This window comes from Eretmochelys imbricata, chromosome 1 (assembly GCF_965152235.1).
Source record: "Eretmochelys imbricata isolate rEreImb1 chromosome 1, rEreImb1.hap1, whole genome shotgun sequence".
In the NCBI taxonomy this organism is placed as follows: domain Eukaryota; kingdom Metazoa; phylum Chordata; order Testudines; family Cheloniidae; genus Eretmochelys; species Eretmochelys imbricata.
The window spans coordinates 165,410,287-165,433,840 of NC_135572.1; the positions used below are offsets into that span (position 1 = coordinate 165,410,287).

The 23,554-nt window shown below is 44.9% G+C and overlaps 1 protein-coding gene across 1 annotated transcript in view; it reads right to left on the reverse strand.

Annotated features, from left to right (window-relative positions):
- Window positions 1-6,889: 6,889 nt before the first annotated feature.
- The window catches only part of ITSN1 (intersectin 1), a 226,089-nt gene continuing 209,424 nt past the window's right edge, over window positions 6,890-23,554 (reverse strand). Inside the window, exons 33-39 of the mRNA XM_077818952.1 lie at window positions 22,035-22,202; window positions 14,150-14,362; window positions 13,497-13,618; window positions 11,315-11,397; window positions 11,128-11,211; window positions 10,485-10,658; window positions 6,890-9,084 (exon numbers count right to left, since the gene is read on the reverse strand). Of these exons, the coding sequence (XP_077675078.1) occupies window positions 8,936-9,084; window positions 10,485-10,658; window positions 11,128-11,211; window positions 11,315-11,397; window positions 13,497-13,618; window positions 14,150-14,362; window positions 22,035-22,202 (993 nt within the window). The 3' untranslated portion in view covers window positions 6,890-8,935. The remainder of the gene's footprint in view (window positions 9,085-10,484; window positions 10,659-11,127; window positions 11,212-11,314; window positions 11,398-13,496; window positions 13,619-14,149; window positions 14,363-22,034; window positions 22,203-23,554) is intronic.

The window sequence follows — 23,554 nt, forward strand, 5'->3', positions numbered from 1 at the left end:
TCAGGCAAACTCCCCATTGTGCTTTGAAGAATGCACCTCATGCCCCATGTGAGTGGACTGTATTTGTACCCAAAGCTGCACTAAGGGCCTAACCCAATTGTCACTGCCAGTAAGAGCTTTGCCATTGACTTTAATGGGAGATGAATCGGGCCCTCACTTAAGGGAACGATTGTCCTCCCTGCTGGTACTGGTATAAATAGGAGAATGATTTTAGTGACATTGCACTCAAACAGGCTGAGGAAGTCAGTCCTGTGAGAAACGGATATTTGGCACATTGATGCTTGCGGAAAGATCATGGATCCAATTCTTCCTGTAGCAATGGCATGGGCCCAAAAGGATATTTATGTGACTCTTGGGTGCTCCTTAGGACTGTCTGGCTCACACCACGAAAGCCAAGAGCCCTAGTGCAGTACTTTATGTCCAAGGAATTATGGGAGAGTTCTTTAAATACTAGGGTGTCTCCTCTTAGCACAGGAGACATGCAAGTCCATGCCTCAGGGTTCCCAGAAAGATTACTCTGAGGGCCCTTAGTAACACCTGAAGACCCTGATCCTTCAAGGAGCTCCACTGAATTCAATGCGGCTCAGTGGATGCAGGAGTCTGCCTGCTGGGAGCAACTTACAGATGCAAGCTTTACCAGTGGTTTATTATTATTTATTATTATGGGGGTGGGCGCCAACTTTGCTAATAGTGAAGATTTCCTACAGTGTCCTGGGTTTGAGTTTTTATACTGAAGTGCTAGAAGAATCCAGTTTGAAAGATTTGCTCTTGTATTCTGAGCTCTCTGAAATTACACTAGTTAGGACGTTCTGCCTTTGACAATACATCACCATCACTAAGCAATTTTAATCTTTTTCACGATGTGGGTCTGGTTACTTCCTGTAACTCACTAGTGTTACCAGGATTCATCCTGAGGAAGTGTTGGGAGACACCCAGCTCTCCCCTTGTTAGGATGAAGGCACTTACTATACGTGAAGAGTGGACAGGAGTGAAGGAGACTTCCCTTTATGACTACGTTACCTTGCGATTCTGTATTACAGTATAAAGCCAAACTACAAACACACGGTTTTGCCTCTTGTGGGCGCTCTCAGTATGGTTTTTAACGGCTGTACCCAAAGCAAGATCATTTGTTCAGTGAAGGCAGTGAATGTGCTGAAATGTCACAGTATTATGTTTAGAAAAGATCTATAAAAAAGCATTACACCACCGACCAAGAAACTGCTACTACATGTTATTTCTAAGCAAATGTATCTCACCAAGAAAACAGAGTCAGCAAACAAGGGGCAGGACAAAGCCTACAAACTGCTTCAGTCCCACAAGAGCATTATTGTGAGGGCTAAAGACGACCGTACATTGTGCTGACCCCCTGCACAGTGGTATATTTTACCCACTAGTGAACTGGGGGATAGTGGAGGAGAATGAAAGTCTCAACTTGTTTCAAGACTCTGCCACATACAGACTGCAATTTCACTCACCCTGAAGATTTTCTGTGAAATAAATGACTCCATTCAGAGGTGCTGATTCTGACTGATCACTGAGCTTGTTTGTCTAGCGGAAGGTAATGTGGGCTCTGTTAAATAAAGGGACACTTGCCCTCACTGCAGTATTTACCTGTATATTTAGAATGGCAGATACCGCCCACACAGTACTCCACTAGGTAGTAATAAGGATCCATCTTTTAATGATGGCCATTGTTGTATTTGTATGTGCTGGGATTTTCAAAGGAACCTAAAGGAAATAGATGCCCAGATTCCATTGACTTCCTATGGAATTTGCATGCCAGACTCCCTTGGGCAGCTTAGCAAACCCCATCTATAAGGCAATGGCAGGTAAATTAAGTGTGTCATGCTGAGCACTCCATACCTGATTCATTATTTCATTATCGCAGTGTAACTCTGTAGAAGTTAATATAAACTTGATGTAATAGAGCAATGAATCAGACCTTCCTTGCCTGCTATAATGTTCTGCTATCATATCATTCTTTCATCATATCAAGGAATCATGGTTTTAAAAACTTGCACGTTTTTCCTTTTTCACTCAGAAGTATAATTGCCTGTTTTAACAGCTTGCATTTTGATCAAACAAAAAGCTCTTTCACCCAATGCAAAATTGTAACAACTTTACCACCTTCAAGAAAGTTAAATGCCAGTTTTAAAGTGCTGGTGTCCTTTGGATTCTTTAAGATCTCTACAAGGTTTTAGAGTGGGTGTTTATATGATGGCTCAGTGACACTCAACTCAAAATGTAACCTAGCTTGATCATATAAATGGTTAAAACATGCAGCAAGCATAGTGTATCATTGCCATGTAGCCAATCATCAGATAACTTCTACACAAAAGCACCTATTAAAGTATTGGCTAGATAGGAAGATTTTTTTTCTTGCGTAAAATATTAGTAAAATTTAACATACATTCTATGATATACACCTTGTGTGTCTGGACAAGAAAACAGCTCCTTGCACCTTCATTTCTATGGTGTGTTATTTTACTTGGCCTATCCAGAGTTTCCTAACACTTTTTCCTATGGTCCCTTCAGCAAGACAAAATACCATTTTGCTCTCAGGCTTGAATTACAATACAGTTTTTTCCAACATGCTGTAATTTGGGTCTCTGCACATTAAGAAGTCCCGTGCAGTACCTGTACCTGCAGGTGTGAGTGGATGCAGGAGTCAGTGAACTGATCCTGCCCCAAGCTAGCTGATTTGACAAGAGATCAGCGAGCTTGTGCTGATATATGGAAATTGCATGATGCAGAGCCATGCCACATGCCTCAGACACATGAGCTCTGTTTTTCTAGGTCTGATTCTGAGAGGCACTGAGCACTTGCAACTCCCACTGACGTCAATGGGCTTTGCCTCCGAGGTTCAGCTCCTTGGAAGACGTAGTGCTGCCAACTGTTTTTATTTTATTTTATTTTTTTTTAACGTCTGATGGTCTGTTTCTATTTAGCCCTGAGGGCACTGAATAATGCCATGTGTATAACTCCAGGAGTCTCTGGAGGGACCAGGTAGGAAGTAGGGTTTCTGGCTGTTAAGAAGCAGGAAACTGGAAGTTGTGACCAAGGGGAAGCGGACAGGAAGTGTGAGACTTTCCACCTGTTGTGGTGTGGGTAGGACAGTAGGAGAGACCTCACCGTCCCTGGGGGAGGGCAGTGAAGGAGTAGGAGCTTCAATGCCTGAGCAAAGAACGCTAAGGATGGGGATAGTTCTGTCTAGTGCGCTAAAGATTCAAGATCTTCAACTGGCAGGCTGACATGCCTGTTCCCCATGTCTAGGGGTGAGAGATTTATCACAACTACAGTAACTGGGGTGGGCAGAAGCAAATCTCTCGTGAATATGACTCCCCCTGATATTGGGAGCGGACAAGTCCATTATACAGAGAACAGCTCACTGTCAGAGCACTTCAGAAGCTTGCAGAGTGGAATCTTTGCCATCATGCATATGGCTGGGCAGAGCCCCAGATTCGGTGCAGGAGAAGGGGCAGCTGAGAGCACCAAACACGGCATGAAGAGGCACCACAGTTGGAATTCCTCTTGAGTTACTGGAATAGGCATCTGTGGGGCACAGGAGGCTCTGTGTTACTTTCATGAAATCTCTCCGCTGGTGCTGTGAACTTAGAGTAAACTATTTTGCACGATAGGCTTGAATGCCATGATTCCACTACAGGTTTGAAGTCTCTTTGAAGACTCATCAACGAAAAAGGCAAAATTCCTCAGGCGCAATACAAAATCAAAAGCACGTAGTTCAAAGAAACCTTTGCAGGACTCCATCCTAGAATCTGACCTGTGTCAGGGGTCACAGACACCCACCAGGAGTGCTAGTGAAGTCAGCAGCAGTCTGCCTACATTTATCATATTGTAGGATTGGGGCCTTAGACTAGAATCCCTGCCTTAAAGGGCTTACGTCCACCTGTGTTTGTACAGTGACTGGCACAATGGGCCCTCATCACAACTGGGATCTCTGGGTGCTATTGAAATATAAATATTAAGTGTTGAAAATAGCACAGACTAAGGTGGCACTGCATGATGCAATATTGCCCTCCTAAGATTACCGGTCAATATTCAAATATCATGGTACTGCCAGCCCTCTCTGTAAATACAATCAGGGAATATTTGTACAGTAATTATTTTCCATACAATGTAAGGTACTGGCTACTATCAATGTGTCTCTTATCCCCCTACTAGACAGAATGTCAGTCTTAATCAAATGTCTGCGTGACTATATTGTTCTCTAGGGCAAGCCCTAATGGTACTCCAGCCAACAGAGACTCTCATTTACCTTAAGTGACAGAGGTTTGTGCTTTGGGAGCATAAAATCCTTGATGACTGGAGAGCTGTGCAGTCATGCCATGTAGAATAGCTGACAAGCATGAAGTCCCGTGCAGTCATAGAATCATTACAAACAATGTGGAAGGTTGTCTAATTCCTGAATAGGGAAAAATGGATAATTACTGATCAATATCTATAGATGTTTAGGGCTTTTGGTTGACCCTCTAAAAACAATTCCATTTCAGAAGCTGACAGTACCACTATATTACAGACTATTTAGTGTGAATGGGAGTGTGGCACTAAGCTCCCCTGTATTCACACCCAACACACTATTATAATAATAATAATCTCTGTACAAAATATGCCTTGTGAGGTACCATTTGAAAACTAATAACTTGCTGATCATTAATATTCTTGTAAATATATGTACACAGTGAGTATTAAGAGTTACAAATATACGCTGGAATTATGACTAAAATGTGGTTAAACCAGGCATGTCAGGGGGAGTTGGTAAACAAGTCTGCCTTAGATAAAGGAATGCATATCTGATTCTCTGACCAGCCCAGTCTTCAGCAAAGACAATGAAGGTCCATTTTTATGTATTAGGTAAACAAAGCTATTAAGCTTAAAAAGTGGAGGAAGAAAGAACACAGAACTTCCTTCACCACCAATGCCATGTCGCCTTCCTCACAACTTGAATAAACTTTACTTTGAGGGGTAACTCTGGGAAGAACCCATTTCAAAGGTTTACTGGTCTATAAAGACAGGTGAGGGGGGGCTTAAGTGATAAGCAATTGAATCAACTGACTGTGTCCAATATTACTGTACTGTAAAAATGTATCAAGAGATCTTTTCTGAAAGCTAACACAACGCTGGTGATTAATATTGTGAAATGTATGTATTAACACTGTATGAGGAAATAGGGATACTTATAATATTTAAGCTTTAAAGTCTGTGGCCAAACAGGGAAAAACAGGTTCCCCCCAAGACAGGAGAGAAGGCAGCTATTTACCATTTCCAATGTAAATTAAGGATGGTGCAATCAAAACAATGGAAGCCCCATTTACACACAGGGGGATGGGAAGCCCACAGGAAGGGAAGAACAACCTGAGGTCATCCTGCCTCTTGAAACAATGGAAGATATATGCAAAGACAGAAGCCATTTTTGGTGTCTATCACTAGACCGACACATGGGAACAGAGCTCTTGCAAGCTGAGGAAGATGCATCTTGCAATCCAGGGTGGTGGGTTGAAGTCTCTGGAGACTAAACATAGGTGACAGACCTGCTTGGGCAAAGATTTTTCAACTAGGAAGACAAATTAAGCCAGCATCTTATACTTCTTTGTAAGGTCCTGACTGAGGGAGAATCAGCCATGGCTGGAAGAAGAAAGATTTTGTGTGAGTGTCTCTGTCTCCCTGTGTGTCTCTGTGTCTGAAGCCATCTTGAGCAAAGCCTGTACCTTGCCAGGTTGTTTTAGACTTTTAGATGTGTTTTCACTTTTATTTGCTTGTAACAATTTCTAACTTTATTTCTTGTACTTGAACTTACTTAAAATCCTCTTTTGTTTATCAACTTGTTTCACCATTAATCCAAACCAGCAATGCTGTGTTTGAATTAAAGTGAACGTTAACTCCAATTAACATAGCAAGTGGTTTGGGATTGTCTCTTTAAAGGAAAAAGCGGACTCTATTATTCCTCTGAATGTTGCAGGAGAGGGCTGAACATTTCAGAGCACATGGCTTTGGGGAAGTTTAGGACTGGAGGTCTGTTGGGGTCATCTGCTAACCTTAACCAAGTCTGGGAAAGACAAAAGTGTGGCTGTGATAACTGCTGGCTGGCTGTTGGATTCAAAGTGGCTGAATCACAGCTGTATATCGCACAAAGGGCATGCTGGCTGCGTGCGTGTCTCTCAGGCTGGGAGTCAAAAGTAGCAGAAGCATTTTGGGGAACTCAGGGTTATAATATAAGCAGTGACACAATCTCTCACTGATCTGAACTGCAGCCCAGAGCATGACAGGGAGAGAAAAAGAAAAGGGATATCTCGATGCACAGTAAGGGAACTTGGTAACCTTGATGCACAGGGATTTAGGATTAGGTTCTTGTAGCTCATGTGATTAAGGGAGAGAGGTGTTGGTGAACCCCCATGCTTCACCCCATCATCATCTTTATATGTCTCCAATTTGCATTAATATGGATTAGACGCACACATCCCTGTGCCTCAAGGTTAGGCTATTGTTTGAGACAAGTGATATTAGCCAGACAAGCTCTCAGACCTGTTACAATTACAAAATAAGATGTGATCGGCCATGTTAGAGATTAGGGCTGGCATTTTCATAGAAACCTATAGAAGTTAAGTGTCCAACTCCTACTGAATTTCAACAGAATTTGAGTACCTCCCTTAGGGTCCTTTCAAAATCATAGCTTAGATTTTTCTTTAAACCCAAGATGTTCCAATTTTGTCACAGGAATTCATGCTGGGTGACAAGAGCCCTTTAAAAGTGACCTTGCAAGTGTAACTACTTTGTAAACCATGAATTAGAACATTGAACTTATTTACAGCTGGTGAGTAAAATTAGGACAGCAGTAAAAAGGTTAGAACAATGACATTTAATGTTACTCCATTAATAGATTTTATCACTTTTTTTCCTACCACAACAATGTGTATTTTCATATACATTATATTTAATAAAATGTACTGATATGGAAATAGGAAACCATGGGTTTAGTTCTATTTACAGATTTTAATTGAAACATTTTTCTTAACAACATTGAAAAATAGAAACTTAAAGTTCTTTTAATTGTGTTTTCAGCCAGTTAGTGGTAAACAAATGCATGCCTTGAAGTTAAACTTCCTCTAAAACTTGGTCAGTTGACAGTTTCTAACTAAAGTGTGTATCTCTGTTTTGTTCAAAAAATACATACGAATGTCTGTCATTTCTGATACAAAATTCTACATTATCGTCAATAAATAAATAATAAAGAGATTTTTAAAAGTATGAAATGTAAACTTCATTGTCCTTCCAACATACAGGATTTTGTTTTTCAATTTCTTGAAACATTACAGTGGTCTTGAAGGAAATTATAACACACAGACATTTCCCAGCACAGTTTACACTTATTACCATACTGTATCTAGCTATCCATTATGAAGATATCCTAATTTCCTAATGGAAATCATGAAGACTTGTAGTGCTCTCCAGAGAACACCATCTATACAGGAAAGGTGGGAAGTAGTACCAAAACGACATGCAAAGAACATCAAAACCTACCAACAAGCTCCACAAGAACATTAACATGCCAATGAAGGGGTTGACAGCTCATTCTGAAATAAAGTCATTACAAAAATACCAGTTTATGCATGATACCTAGGTAATGAACAAAAGGACTCTAAGCAGAACAATGATGGACTTTACTCTCTTATGGGGCTCTATTGTCCTTGGAGGTCCCAACTCAGAAAAGCAATTGAACATATGCTTAAAGTAAATGGGACTTAAGCACATATGTAAAGTTAGGTTCTTTGCTGAACAGGGAAGGTTTGCTGAATTAGGGCCTATATATGTGTGGGGAATTGTGTGTGTCAATCTCTGCCCTGCCCCCAAGATGACAACAAGACCCCTTTTACTTTGGGGTCACTTTGCACAATCACAAACAAAGATTTTTTATTTTTTGGTCACATCTAATATAGCCAACAAACTCGGAATGAACCTGGTTTGCAATGAACGCCTTTTGTGAGCTACAGTACGCTACTGTCCTGATTTCAAAACCAAGATGTCAAATATGTTTAGGCACAGTACAATTTCATAACCAGTCACCACTGATTGCTTTGCAAACTAGACTCTACAGGGTAGAAATTAGCTTCCTGAGCTAGAGCAGTGATTTCTTGTCAGAGCTGGTGACTTGATCATCCATCAGCTTTCACACAATTAAGCAGCAGTAGTAAAGAAGTGGTACAGTACAACATTCTATCTCCTTCACTTATTTGTTTAAACATTTACAACCCTCCAGGAAACGATGGCACTCTGTTAGGGTGAAATTCACCGCTGTGGAGAGCACTAGCACAAGGCTTGTGCGCTGTTTAAGTTTCTTTTAAACCTTATTTTGAGAGTGCAATAACGGTACCTTCTGTGTTTATATATATATTTATATATTTAAAAACAACAACATTTCAAATACCACCATAACAATCCTAAAGAAAATCAGAGATCTTCTTACCTGGTAAGTGTTCATTCATGTCATGTTTATACACCACTTTGTGGGGCAATAGGCACAAAATTCCTATGGGGAAGTTTACAGAAAGCCTTCAAACATACAATCAGTGCCCTCTTCATTTAAATTAAACATTACAGTAACTGGAGTAAGTGCAACAACCTACATGGTTTGTTCACCTTTCAGCTTGGAGTACAAGTTACAACTATGTTACTTCAGAAACCCTGAAAACTATAATGAAGTTCCACACAGAGACAGAGATCTACTCCCAAAACTGGGATTCAATTTTCAGCAAGGATTATCAAGGCACATAGATTTTCCTGTTTGCTTTGATAACCCCCTTGCACATAAAGAACAAGCAGTAGTTTCATATAAAAGGAATAAGGATTTCTAGACAGACAGTTTCTGCAGACACCTATTGCAGTGAACTCAGATTAAAGTGAAACACTGGTGCATTTTCCTCTAAGGTTCATCAAACAATTGCAGATCTAGTCGGACTACAATCTCTCCTGTTGGGACTTCATGCAGGAGGAGACACTTTGTAACTGGTCCCTTTGAGCCCTGATCCTTCTTAATGTCTGCCACACGGATTTCAGTTCGGCCCAAAAAGTCTGAAACACAAAAATCAGCATATTCAGAGTGAAATATATTTTCACTTTCCACTTCATTTTCTGACAAAATGTTACTTCAAAGGCGGCACTAGCTTCCATCTGCATTGGGAATATAAGGAAAAAATATGCCCTCTTTCAACAATAGTTTAATGGCTAATATAGGTAAAGCCTTAACATCTCCTGAATCTAAAATTGGCTTTTCTAATTTGCTTTTATATTCCATCTAACCTTTTTTTTTTAAATGAATACATTTAAATCAACAACATCAGGTAAAAGTACAAGAAACAAAAGGGATATTCAATTAAATTAAAAGGTGACAAATTCAAACCTGACAAGTGAATATTTTTTCACACAACACATAATTAGACTGTGGAACTCATTGTCACAGGAACTAATTGAGGCCAAGAATTCAGCAAGTTTTTAAAATATTGGATATCTATATTGATATAAAGAATATCCAGCACTATCATGGTTATTGATGATAAAATTTTTGGAAGGAATATTAAACCTTGTGCTTCCAAGCTTAAGCCTATTTCTAACTACTAGTGATCAGGATGAGATCTAATATTGAGGGGCAGATTACCCCACATCTGCCTACTGTGGGTTTCTTATACCTTCCTCTGAAGCATATAGTACTGGGCACTGCCAAAGACAGAATACTAGATGGACCACAGGTCTGATCCAGTCTGGCAATGCCTACCTTCTTGTATTACAATTCAAAAATCATACATGCCAAACAAAATACCAAAAATGTCAAACCATTGGATTGGATCATCTATATCATTCATGGGATCAGTAATTACAAGTATGTAACCCTTAAATCACAAAAAAAAATGAAGGCAACAGTTGTGAAAGGGGAGAACAACATATCATCCAGGTGAAATATTATTTTAGTGTGAAATCCACCTCAGTTCAGTGAAAAGGGGCCAGCACCAGGACAATGCATCACTTAAGGGTATGTCAGCATGCAGCTGTGCCACTGTAATGCCATAGCTTTAAACATGCCCTTGGGTAGGCATACACATGCTAGCTTTTGTCTAGCTAGCTCAGCTAAACACAGCCATGAAGACACAGCAGCCCAGACCCCAGTACGGGTTAAGACTGCGAGTGTGTACCCCAGTGTTCCAGGCAGGCTTGTTCCCTTCTGTGCTGAAGCCCATGCTACTGTGTCTTCCCTGCTATTTTTAGCTGTGCTGTGCTAGCCAGATTAAAGCAAGTCTGCGTATGTGCAATCACAGCTTTAACTGCACTGTAGACATACCTTAAGAGGCAAGTCAGAGCTATAAACTGAGCGCTTCTGTGCTGTTAAATGTTTACATCAGCACTCAGTTAACTCCTAATAAATTGAAAGGTGGGGAGAAGGGACAATATCACCAGAAGTGTAGCAGCTTCATACTTACCGTCTGGGGAGAACTGATCCCTCTCAAACACGGTTATGCAGAGTACATCCTGCTCCAGATCTTTGATAAAGAATTGGCAGTTAGAGTTCCATTTAGGGTTGAGAGTGTCCTGCATAGTCTTGGTGATGTGACACTGAGAGCCCATTGTCACCTCACAGTATGGGTTACTCTTTCCTGAAAGTAATAAAGCACATGCAGGGGTGTGATCACATTTTGATGGGCATGGATTTAACATCCATCTAAACCCTCTACCTTCCATTACCATCTAATTAGGAAAAGGCTGCTGGGCTGCCACCACTTTAACGAACAAAGAGCATCTCTGGGGGCCCGTCTTGAGATGCAGAGCCCTGTGGGCCCGTCCAGAGCACCCTCAGCTCCTCATGATTTCAGCACCCTGCGGGATTGAGTCTTGTGTGAGTGACACTAAGAAAGCTTGTAAAAAAATACTTAAATACATGACGACTGCCCAAGTTTTGTTGTCCTGCAAGTAACCGTTTCTGTGAATATTAGGTTCATTAAAACCGCTTCGCTTCACATCATCTCCATTTTGGGCCTACATTTTCTTTAGCGTTAGACAGACAAGAACATCCAGGGGAAGCATCCTTCTTATAACACACACTAGGAAAACTGGTAAGGTCCTTACCATGTGACCTGCAGGGTTTTAGCTCAATGCCTTCCACAATGTTCACCATCAACCTTCCAATGCCTGTTGCCCTTTGGGAGCGAACTGTGGAGGGGTGCGAGGGGAGAGGAATGACAAAATTCATTAGTATGCCCCTGGCTTTTGACATTTCCATGAAAAACTACAGGCATCGTATTCCACACTGTACCTAAGTAGGCCTTTTCCCTCTTCTTCTTCTCAGTCTCTATGTAAAGTTCAGAAGCAGCTTTAATTTTCTGAACCCAGGCAGTCCTTCAGAAGGAAAGAGACAAAAAGTTACCCCACAGCATTATGCTTACTATTTTATTTATCTTTAGCACACAAAAATAAAGATAGTCCCCGCTCCAGAGCCCTCACAATCTACAGGTCTGGACCTGTACTGGTATATGCTAGATTGGAACCCTGCATCTGTGAGTCATTGTGACTCTGCAGAGGTGTAAAGGTCTATACGTAAAAAGGCCTAAGAGGCAGAATCACAATGGCCAGGACACAGTGGGAAATCAAGAGGTGGGGATAATTTTTTCCTCCCATTCCTCCTGCATTACTACAATAAACTAACTGGGCATTACACAATGTCTGGGGGCCAGAGGCTCAGGCAGTGTAAATCAGTGGAGCTCTACTGACTTCACTGGTGGTTCGCTGTGTTATGCCAGCTGAAAAACTGGCCCGTGGAGGTTTTAGAAGGGATGTGAATGAGGAGAAGATAGTGGCTTTGTAAACCAGGATGGGGAGGGTCATTTCACTCACTTAGCTTGGAAAAATGCACAGAGAAAAGAGTGGGAAGAAAGAAACCGAGAGAGCATCAAGGCTGGTGTTATGAGCAGAGTTCAGGAGCAGTAATATGCTATCTAAGAAAGTCTGAGGTGTAGGCAAATGGGGGCCCCATGCATGCATCAAGTGTAGAATTTAGCCTTAGGTTTTGCAGTTCTAAATATTTACAAGCAAAGATTAAATTGCTGGCCAAATTCATCATTTACTGAAGCTAATGCAGTATTTAAGTCGCTGTTAATAAAAACCCAAACCTCTAGGTGTCAGTGATCTTAAGTGTTAAAATGTTTATTTCTGCATCATCTATACAGTGCAAAATCACATTCAGATTTGGTAGAAAATATATTCAGAGTGCTGAGATATCGGCTGGCTGCACTAACCACTCCAGTACAGAATAGGCAATTGTTGTGACAGATCACTATGTGAAACATGGGGCCTGATCCCCAACTAGTGTAAACTGGTGTTGTTATATTAAAGTTAATCCAGCTAGGTCAATTTTCATCGCTGAGGATCTGGCCCACTCCGTTAATTTATGGTATGGAAATGGAGATACAGAAAACACCCAGGAGAACTACTGTGATCCTGCCACGGTATGGACTTTTACGAACAATTTTTAAGCCTAGAAATCACAATTCTATATCATGTAGTTCCTGTCTGTTCTCCCTCCTAGGAGGTCCCCCTCTGAGTTCCATGAGTCCCTCATTTGCCTCCCCTTTCTCTCCCACTCCCCTTCCTGCAGAGGTACTGTCCTGTGGCAACAGAGAAGGGATGTGCATTGCTCCTCTGAAGTCCTGCTCACTGCAACTCCATGCATTCACCAGAGCTCTTTTCTAGAGAGTGAGGTCAGGTATCCACTCCTCCCACGGCCCAAATGTGACTGCTCCACAATGCCCCCAGCTTGGGCCGCCAGGGAGCGAAGGATGTTTTACCCAGGTTTACATGCATTAAAATCTGTACAGATGATGCCTTTGCAAGCAAGGATCATACTGAGCCTGTACTCACACCACACCACCTCTTGTCTTATTGCCTCATCAGCGTCTGCAGGACTGAGGCTTTCACTTTTTCACAAAAGTTACTTTTCGAGTCCTTATGTTTTTACAGAAAACATTCCAAATGTGACCTGGCGCAGTGGTGTCTTCTTAGGTTTGCAGAGACAGACTGACTAAAACAAAAAGTATCAGGAGAGGTGGAACCGCCCTCACTTGTCTCACTTCATCGGTTAACTCGGAAGTGGAATGATGTCAGATTGAGTTTTCCCTTTGTTAACCATTTCCCTAGTGGTCTGGGTCACGTTAGAGAAGGGTACATCACTTTTTTATTTGAGTCCCATTTTCAAGTCATTATAATTACTGCAACATTCACCATACTAAGTGCAGGGAATATTACAGACACCTGAGTAATGTTACCCACTTGCAAAGACATTTATGAAGATTTTCATGGTGATTGTTGTGTGTACACACAACAATGAACATACACACAACAATGAACATATACATGTACATATACATATACATATACATCAAAACATATACATATACATCAAAATCTTTACAGTCAGCCGTGAGGAGGCTGCAGTGACTTACCTTTCATTTATGCTTTCCGCACGAAGTGTGTAGACTCTATCGATGTGGGAGATATGGAAGATGGGCTCATCTCCAGAAGGGTCTGTGGGTAATTTTACTAGTACCTCATTTAGAAAAATGGGCTGTGAAATATTAGGCAAAGCTAGAGTAATACAGCACTATATCTGAACACAGTGGAATGCTCAACACAATACAGACTGTTTTTGTTTGTGCCCAGAATATCCCTTCTCACCCCCCGCTTTTTAAACTCCCTTCTTCAAAGGGCTTGTGTCTCATTCACCCTTTCTCTTGCCAAAGACAAGTGACAGACAGACAGATCCTGTGAATGCTTCTACTTGAGTCACAGAGTTCTTTCAAAGTTCTCCCTTCCTGCAAGCAGCACACTGCCCTCTGCATCACTTCCCTCTTTCTGTAGCTGGAATACTTGAAGTCAGCTAATAGGGTGCTCAAAAGTGCCTTCTTTTATACAGATCAAGCTTACAGCCTGTCCAGCACCAGCACCACAGGACTGGAGTCCCAAGTGTACTTGACAGCATCTTTCTTTCTTATACAGCAACAGACAGTGCCATTGCCCACACTTCCAAGTGGGGAACCACCACCTTCCTGAACTGTTAAAACACCAACAGCTTGGCTGCCATAAAAGCAATACTTACAGTTTTATACATTTTATACTGCAGATTCGATTTGGGGCTGAAGACCTTGTCTGTACCAGAGGAACCAAGAGGCTTTATGATCTGAGTTAGCAGGAGGAAATCATTGAACAGAAAACCATACAGTTCCTTGTTGCTCTTGGCTTTGTAGAGTTTCCCACTGTGAAGAAACTTGCGTGGTCCCAAGCAGTTTGTAACAGAATTAAAGACGAGTTGCTGAGAAAAGAAGAAGAAGAACAATGCAATGTACTAGATCAAACCATTGAGGCTTCCCTGGAAGAGATCAAATACAGGTTTGAGTTCTGACATTTGCTTCACTTCATTTCACAGGGATGATGGGTAATGCCTCAGTCTCACAGTACGAGCAGCACAAGGCATAGAAAGATGATAGAAAAATAACTATTAATTTGAGGATAGGTCCATCAATGGCTATTAGCCAGGATGGGCAGGGATGGTATCCCTAGCCTCTGTTTGCCAGAAGCTGGGAATGGGCAACAGGGGATGGATCACTTGATAATTACCTGTTCTGTTTATGCCCTCTGGGGCACCTGGCATTGGCCACTGTCGGCAGACAGGATACTGGGCTAGATAGACCTTTGGTCTGACCTAGTATGGCCGCTCTTCTGTTGATCTGGGGCTCTTCAGTCTGACCAGGCCAGCACATCATGAGGGCAAGGAAGACAAAAGCACTTGGGCCTCTTTTTTATCTTTCCTGCTGCATACTGGTATCTCTGTGGGGGAGGGAACAAAGCTGATGGCTCTTTCCTGATTGGTGGTTGTAACGCAGATGGAGTCAATGGACCTCCCTATTGGCTGATCCATCACCACAGCAGCTGTAAGATTTAGCATGTGTGTGTGTTGCGGGAGGGGGGCAGCTGGCATATGGTCTTGCTCCTGTGTTTGGATTTCGCTGTCTAATTCATACTCGGGCTTCTGGATAACCACGGTGCTTCTTCTTTTTGTGTCCATGATGCTTGGTTTAGCAGGTTATCTGCTAGTCAGTGGCTATGGAGAGGAGTTTGGATTAATTGCACATTATCCACTAGCTCTTATAAAAAACTGTTACTCACCTTCTCATAACTGTTGTTCTTCAAGATGTGTGGCTCACATCCATGCCGATTAGGTGTGTGCATGCTGTGTGCACGGTCATTGGAAAGTTTTCCCTTAGCAGCTCCTGTTGGGTCAGCTATGTAGCCTCCTGGAGTGGCACCTTCATGGCACTCAATATATGACCCTGCTGACCCGACCCCCCTTCAGTTCCTTCTTTCTGGTTAATCCGACAGAGGGAAAGGCGGGTGGGTTTGGAATGGACATGAGCAACACATCTCAAAGAACAACAGTTACGAGAAGGTGAGTAACCATTTTTTATTCTTTGAGTGATTGCTCATATTGATTCCAGTTAGGTGACTCCCAAGTTCCACCCCGGAGGTGAGGTTTGAGTTAAGGAATAGCTGATTGGAGCACCACTCTTCCAAAAGCTGCATCATCTCTGGCATGCTGGACGATGGCATAATGCGAGGTGAATGTATGCACTGAGGACCAAGTTGCTGCCCTGCAGATTTCTTGCATCGGGACCTGGGCCAGGAACGCTGCTGCTGAGGCTTGTGCCCTTGTGGAATGTGCCTTAATAGCCAGAGCTGGGACCTTGGTAAGCTCGTAACAAGTGCGGATGTGGGCTGTAATCCAGGAAGATATTCTTTGACATGAGACTGGGGGACCTTTCATCCGGTCTGCCGCCACCACCACGAATAGTTGGTTCGACTTCCTGAATGGCTTTGTGTGCTCAATGTAGAATGCTAGCGCCTGCCGAACATCCAATGAGTGTAGCCTCTGCTCTTGGGTACTGGTGTGAGGCTTAGGATAAAAGATGTGTAGAAAAATGTCTTGCCTAGTATGGAATTTTGACACTACCTTAGGAAGAAACACTGGGTGAAGTCTTAGTTGCACCTTGTCCTTGTGGAAGACCGTGTATGGAGGATCAGAAGTAAGGGCTTTAACTCCGACACCCTCCTAGCTGATGTGATGGCCACCAGGAATGCTACCTTCCACGACAGATTGAGAAGGGAGCAAGTCACCAACGGTTCGAACGGGGGCCCCATTAGTCTGGAGAGGACTAGGTTAAGGTCCCACGCAGGAACAGGCTGTCTAACCTGTGGATGTAGCTGTTCCAGACCCTTAGGAAATGTCCTACCATAGGATTAGTGAATAGAGAACACCTAGACACTCCTGGATGGAAGGCCAAGATGGCAGCAAGGTGTACTTTGATGGATGACGTTGCCAGGCCTTGTTGGTTGAGGTGCAGAAGATCCTCCAGGATGAGTGGTATAGACACCTGGAGTGGAGGTGTGTGTTGCTGGGCTCACCAGCAAGTGAACCTCTTCCACTTGGCTAGATAAGTGGCCCTGGTGGATGGTTTCCTGCTACTAAGTAGAACCTCCCTTACTGGCTCTGAGCACAGGAGCTCCATGGGGTTTAACCATGAAGCTTCTGGGCCGTGAGATGGAAGGACTGGAGGTCGGGGTGGTGAAGGCGACCGTGGTCCTGAGTGATCAGATTGGGGTAGAGTGGTAACAAGATTGGGGTGTCCACTGATAGCTCCAGAAGCGTGGTGTACCAGTGTTGACAGGGCCATGCTAGGGCCAGCAGAATTACCTGCGCTTTGTTTCTACAGATCTTGAGCAGCACCTTGTGCACGAGTGGGACCGGTGGGAAGCTATACATGAGTCGGTCTCCCCAGGGTAGCAGAAATGTATCCGTGATTCCACCCGGGCTGTGTTTCTGGAAGGAACAGAACATTGGGCACTTTCTATTGCTCCGGGTGGCAAAGAGATTGACCAGGGGAAACCCGCACCTTTGGAAGAGATAATGAAGGACATCCGGATGGATGGACCACTCATGGTTGCAGAACGATCTGCTGAGGTGGTCCGCTAGTTTGTTCTGCACTCCTAGGAGACAGGACTCCTCCAGGTGAGTGGAGTGGGCTATGCAGAACTCCCGTAGCTGGAGGGCTTCCCGACATAGCGGGGAGGAACGGGCTCCACTCTGTTTGTTGATGTTAAACATAGCAGTGGTGTTGTCTGTCATCGCTGCTACACACTGGCCTTGCACCTGGGACTGGAAAGTTTGGCATGCCAGTCGCACTGCTCTGAGCTCCCTGATATTGATATGGAGGGAGAGCTCATCCTGCGACCACAGGCCGTGTTCAGAGATCTCCCAGAGGTGCCCCCCAACCCAGAGCTGACACGTCCATTATTAGGGACAAGGGGGGCTGTTGATGGGGACACCTTCACATACCATCTGAGGGTTGAGCCACCAGTGTAGGGACTCGAATCCCATCACTGGCACCATCACTACCGAGACCAGCATGTCACGTCCCGGGCGGTATACCGAGGTGAGTCACGCTTGAAGGGGCCTGAGCCTCTGGCATGCCGGACTACGGAAGTGCAGACTGCCATGTGGCCAAAGAGACTCCGGCATCCCCTTGCGGCGGCAGTTGGGTACCGCCTGAAGCTTTGGATAATGTCTGTCATGGCCTGGAATTGGGTCTCTGGCAGGAACACCCTTGCCTGCACCAAGTCCAGCACCGCTCCAATAAACTCTATTATTTGGGCCAGTGATAAGGTTGACTTGTTCACGTTGAAGAGTCGTCCCAGTCTGTTGAAAGTGGATCTGACTAAGCAGACCTGAGATTCCACTTGCTCCCTGGTATGCCCCCTGAGCAGCCAGTCGTCTAGGTATGGGTATACCTGCATCTGGCTCCTCCAGAAGAAGGCTGCTATGACTGACATGCACTTGGTGAACACTTGGGGGGCTGTCGACAGACCGAATGGGAGGACTGTGAACTGACAGTGTTTGTGGTCGACTACAAACTGCAGAAATCGTCTGTGCGCAGGCCAAATGGCTATGTGAAAGTATGCGTCTTTCATGTCAACTGCAGCGTACCAGTCTTCTGGATCCAAGGACGGGATAATAGAGCTCAGGGAGACCATGCGGAACTTCAACTTTACCATGAACTGGTTGAACCCTCGCAGGTCTAAAATGGGTCGAGACCCCCCTTTTGCTTTGGGGATTAGGAAATAGGGGGGTAGAATCCCTTACCCCTTAGCTCCCCAGGAACCTCCACTGTCCCTATAGCGAGGAGCGACTGCACCTCCTGGATAAGAAGTTGCTTGTAAGAACGGTCCCTGAAGAAGGATGGAATTGGAGAGAATATCCCACTTCTACCATGTGAAGAACCCAGTGGTCTGATGTTATTTGGGACCAAACACAGTAGAAGTGGGACAGATGGGTCAGAAAACGGGCAAGGATCCGGTGGAGAGACAGGTGTGCTGTCCTCAGTCACACCTTCAAAAGGCCTGTTTAGAGCCTTTTGGCTCTAAGGTTTGGACTGGCCTTAGCCCTCCCATGAAGTGGGCTCAGAAGGCTTGCACCTACCATTCCTGCCCCTTCATCTATAGAAATCCCGCCTCGGCTGAGGAGAATGTGGGCACTGTTGTTGCGGTTGGGGCTTGAAGTGCTTACGTTGGGTTGCCAGCGTGTGCATTCCCAACGACTTCATGGACTCACACCCTGGAGTCTTTGCTCTACCTCTGGGGGTAAGCCTGGATCCCTGAAGCCATGAGGTCCTCCTCGTGGCTATACCTGAGGAAAGGGTATGGGTGGCCAAGTCCACAGAATCTAGGGACGCCTGCAGCAAGGTCTGCACCACCACCTTCCCTTCCTTGAAAATGGCAGAGAATTTGGCCCTAGAGTCCGCAGGGATCAGCTCTTTAAACTTCAGCATGGAGGCCCATGAGTTGAAGTTATATCTGTTGAGGATAGCTTGCAGGTTAGCTATCCTCTGCTGAAGGACCCCAGTGGCGTAGACCTTCCTATCGAAAAGGTCCATCCTTTTTGCCTCCTTATATTTGGGGGCCAGCCCTTGCTGTCCCTACCACTCTTTCTCATTAACTGCTGAAACGACCATAGAGCATAGCTGCAGGTGTGAGAACAGATATTCGTAGCCCTTGGAAGAAACGAAGTATTTGTGTTCCACACCCCTGGCGGTCAGTGGAACTGAGGCTGGGGTCTGCCACAGAGTCTTGATGTTGCTCTGAATTGTCTTGATTAATGGCAGAGCTACCAGCGATGGATCTTCAAGAGTAAGAATGTCTATCATGGGGTCCTTGGCCTTGACCTCTTCCTCCGCTTGCAACCCCGTGTTACGGGCAATCCGCCTCAGAAGGTCCTGATGCACCCTGTGGTCAAGGGCCTGAAGCTGAAGCCCCTGCCACAGTCTCATCAAGGGATGAAGACAAGGTGATCAGAGGTGGTACCAGGTCCTCCTGTCCCTCCAGCTCCCTGACCTCCTCTTGGTCAGCGCCTGCCCCTGTGGCAGCTACAGTCGAGGTGGATGTAGCCTGACCCTGCAGCTGGTCTTGTGCTGGACTCACCTTGGCAGCAGCCTGAGCCTGAGGGAATGGTACCATGGGTCGATGCCGGTCTGCTCTCGGAGCCAGGGATCGGTGCGGGTCCACCCTCAGTGGTGGAGAGGGGGAGTGTCGCACCGGTGCCGGAGATGCTCTTACGGAGCTCGGTGCCGGGGAGCGGTACTGCAGTAATAGCGACTGGAAGTGGTGCCGCAGGTGGTGCTGAGCTGGGGACTGTGATCGCTGCATCATAGCTGGCTTGCCTCTAGACGATACTGGACATATTGGAACTGCAGGCTTGTCCCTCAGAACCGGGGGCTGTGAAGCCGTCACTTCAATTAAGTGTCTGGTGGCTTCAAAAGTGTCCAGGGTGGCAGGTGGCTCTAACTCCTCTGCCTGACACTGCCCTTGCGAAGAGTCGCTGCGTGCCAGACCCAACGGTCCCCTCTGCGGCACCGAAGTCAATGGCACCGACTCTTGTTATTTTGGCCCCGAGTCTGTTCTGGGGTATGCCTGTGCATACCCTGATGGTCCTGTGGCTTTTGGAGCCAGTGAGAACCCCCTTTCGGTCTTCCTATGCCACTTGTGGGGCACCAGCGAAGTCAAGCAGTGCTGGGCTGCTGCTCCTGGCTGTAGTGCCGGGGAGCACAGGTGCTGAGGGTCTCTTGTACTAGAGTCCTTCCTTGGCGTGTCACCTACCGATGCCAGAGCAGTCCGTACGGACGTGCTCGGTGCTGAGTCCTGGCGGTCCGCAGCAGAGCAGACTCCATGAGAAGTTGCTTGAGGCGGAAATCTCACTCCTTTTTAGTTCTCGGACAAAAAGCCCTGCAAATTTTGCACCTCTCAGTCTGGTGTGCCTCCCCCAGACACTTTAAGCAAGAGTCGTGGGGGTCACTAATGAGCCCGAGGAGTGGTTAGGGATTGGGGAAAGATCCCGCTCCCAAACCTTACTATCTACTATGTAAACTAAAATGGGTAACTAGAACAACTAACTAGGGAGAAATGCTAAGGAAAGTCCTTGCTGAGCAAGTGAACTCTGTTCCAACGGCCATCATGGACAGTAAGAAGGAATTGATGGGGGGTTGGGTCAGCAGGGTCATATATTGGGCACCATGCAGGCGCCACTCCAGGGGGCTCCACAGCCAACCCGATGGGAGCTGCTAAGGGAAATCTTTCCGATGACTGTGCACACGGCGTGCGCACACCTAACTGGAATCAATATGAGCAATCACTAGAAGAAGTAGTTAAGTTTCAGTTTTTCCTTTTGGTAATGTGTAACTCTTAGGCTTATTTGCACTTGTTGGCATTCTGGTGTCTCATGGTCCACCCCACCCTAAGGGGTCAGATGTTACGTATAGTGACTCCTTCCTCAGATTAGAAACAAGCCAATCTTTAGGAAGTGATGAAGGCATGACTGTGGGAGGGCCCAATCTCTCAGCACAGAAGGTGGGGTGCTCTCACCTTGATATTTGTCAGAAACTGGCTAGCTGGTCTTTTGGGTGTGCCAGGGCGGGACCGTGGGGTTAGGGGAGCAGAAGGACACCCCTTCTTCCCTACTTTCACTTGCTGTTGGGCAATAGTTCCGCTTATTAAAACTGTGACCAACTGCACCACTTTTCTTAAACTGGCCTGTGGGTCTTTCCACTGTGATGGCAGAAAAACAGCATCATGCAGCTCCCCATTTATTGTTCCTCAATGAGCTGAAATACATTTCTTCAGTTCATAAAACAGAAGATGATTTTTCAAATTGCCAGGACGGCAAACTGTGGGGTTTGAAAATCAAGCAATATTCTCTCTGCCTCTTCTACCCTGACCAGGAATAGGGGTGCCACAACCAGAACTTTAAAAAAAGTTACTATTTTTATAGGACCTATAAAACCAAAATGTTTTATCATGACATCATTGAAGAGACTTTAGCATGACACCTGTAATGTACCAGTTGGTGATGGACAAGACAAAGTGATTCCTATCTGTAAAGTTTATAAATAGATTTGGTCAACATTTTTTGAATTTTCAAAGTTTAGATGAAGTTTTATCACAAAAGATGCTTGCTCTTTTTCAACCAGCTCCATTTATAAAGCGATACAGAATAGTGTAGTAGTCTTTCATAATGGAAGGATGTATATACTGTATATGCAAGATAGCAATATTAGTATTGTAAAGTACTATATAAATTGAAATTACAGTTGAACAAAATGGCAATATTTAAATCTGGCACCATTCCAAATACAGGAAACAAAAGCATTGCTTGCCAAATAGAAGAAATCAAAAAATCAATAGTGAAATGGATAGTTTGCATGAATATAAGAGATGCCCCATGGAGGGCAAAAAAAAAAAAAAGATATGAAAGATTAAGTGATGACAATATTCTTTTCATCTTTGGATGCAATGGCATGTTCAAATCATTGTTTTGTCTTGGTTGGTGAGTAAACATGAAACACGACCATGCTATGTACTTCAATATGTGTTACAATGTTTACCTCAGACAGGCCTTCACGTTGAACGTGAGCCTGGATCCATTCCAGCCTGTCTGAATTTTCCTTCTCACGCACCCCTTCATTTACTTGGGAACACAATTCTTCCGCTTTCTCCAGAGCATGCTTCAAGTGACTGTGGTCAGGGTGATTTTCAGGAGTGTTTTCTATTATCTACAGGTAAGTAAAACAGCTTAGTTTCTTTTGTTACCTTTGGCTGTAAATCCACCCATCTTGTCAGCTCTACATTTTATTTTATTTATTTTTTTTAGCACTGGTCAAAATGTTCCAAATTTTTATGTTTTGGTTATTTTTTTCCTCAAAAATTCAAATTTCAGTGAAAAAACTGTTTTGTTTTTACAAAGAAATCATCCCAATTGTGGCCAGTTCTATTGCTGATAAGACAAGTCTTTTAGCAAAATTTTTCATGAAGGCTGCTGGCTGGGCGCCCAACACTGAGGGCAGCATCGCTGCCAACAGCAGCACAGAAGTGAGGGAGGCATGGTATGGAGGGGTCCTCACTTTTGGGGCGGGCAGGAATAGCGACCTTACAAGTGGGCCACATAGGCGACCACCCATGGCACCATGGATGGCAGGGTGGTTTTCCATGGTCATCCCCCCCACTGCAAACCCAAAGCCACTTTAAGCACTTGGCCCAGAATGGAGGACGGGCAGGGCGTTGGGCACCCTGGTTGAGGGTTCCTACCATATGCTGGGCTCCAACTGCTGGTCCTGGCTGGGCTGGTGAAGGACAGGACTTCCTCTTACCCTGCAAGGGCCTCTTCTGCGTTTGGGTCAGACCCACCTCCAGGAACCTCCCCCGGCTGCAGGAAGCTCTGCGGCTGCTGGCTGAGAGCTCAGCTCTGAAGGCTGCACTGCCACCAGCAGCAGTGCAGAAGTAAGGGTGGCCTGGTCTGGTATTGTCACCCTCGCTGCTGCTGGCGGTGGCGCTGCCTTCGAGCTGGGCGTCCATCCAGCATCCACCGCTCTCCAGCTGCCCAGCTCTGAAGGCAGTGTAGAGGTAAAGGTGGCAATAGCGCAAACTCCCTACCATAGCCTTGCAACCCCCCAAACCCTCTTTTGGGTTGAGATCCCCAGTTTGAGAAATGCTGATTTCTCCCGTGAAACCTGTTTAGTATAGAGTAAAAGTACACAAAGACCAGATTTCACAGGGGAGACCAGATTTCACGGTCCGTGACACATTTTTTCGTGACCATGAATTTGGTAGGGCCCTAGAGCTGTATGTTCAGTTGTGACAGGGTGGATGAGGCTCCGAAGCCTCCTGTTGGAGGCCTCAGGGTCCTGCCACGCCCCATCCTAGAGAAGAGTAGACAAGAAATCCAAGTGTGGTTGTGGGGAAGCAGCCAATGAGAGAGGCTGCATGGAGCAGCCTATCAGGGCCCAGCAGGGCCATATAAAAGGAGCTGAAAAACGCAGAGCAGCAGTCAGTTGCTGCCTGGAGCTGGAGAAGAGAGGACCATGTTCCTGGCCGGCTAAAAGAACAGCAGAACAGCTCAGTGTGGGCA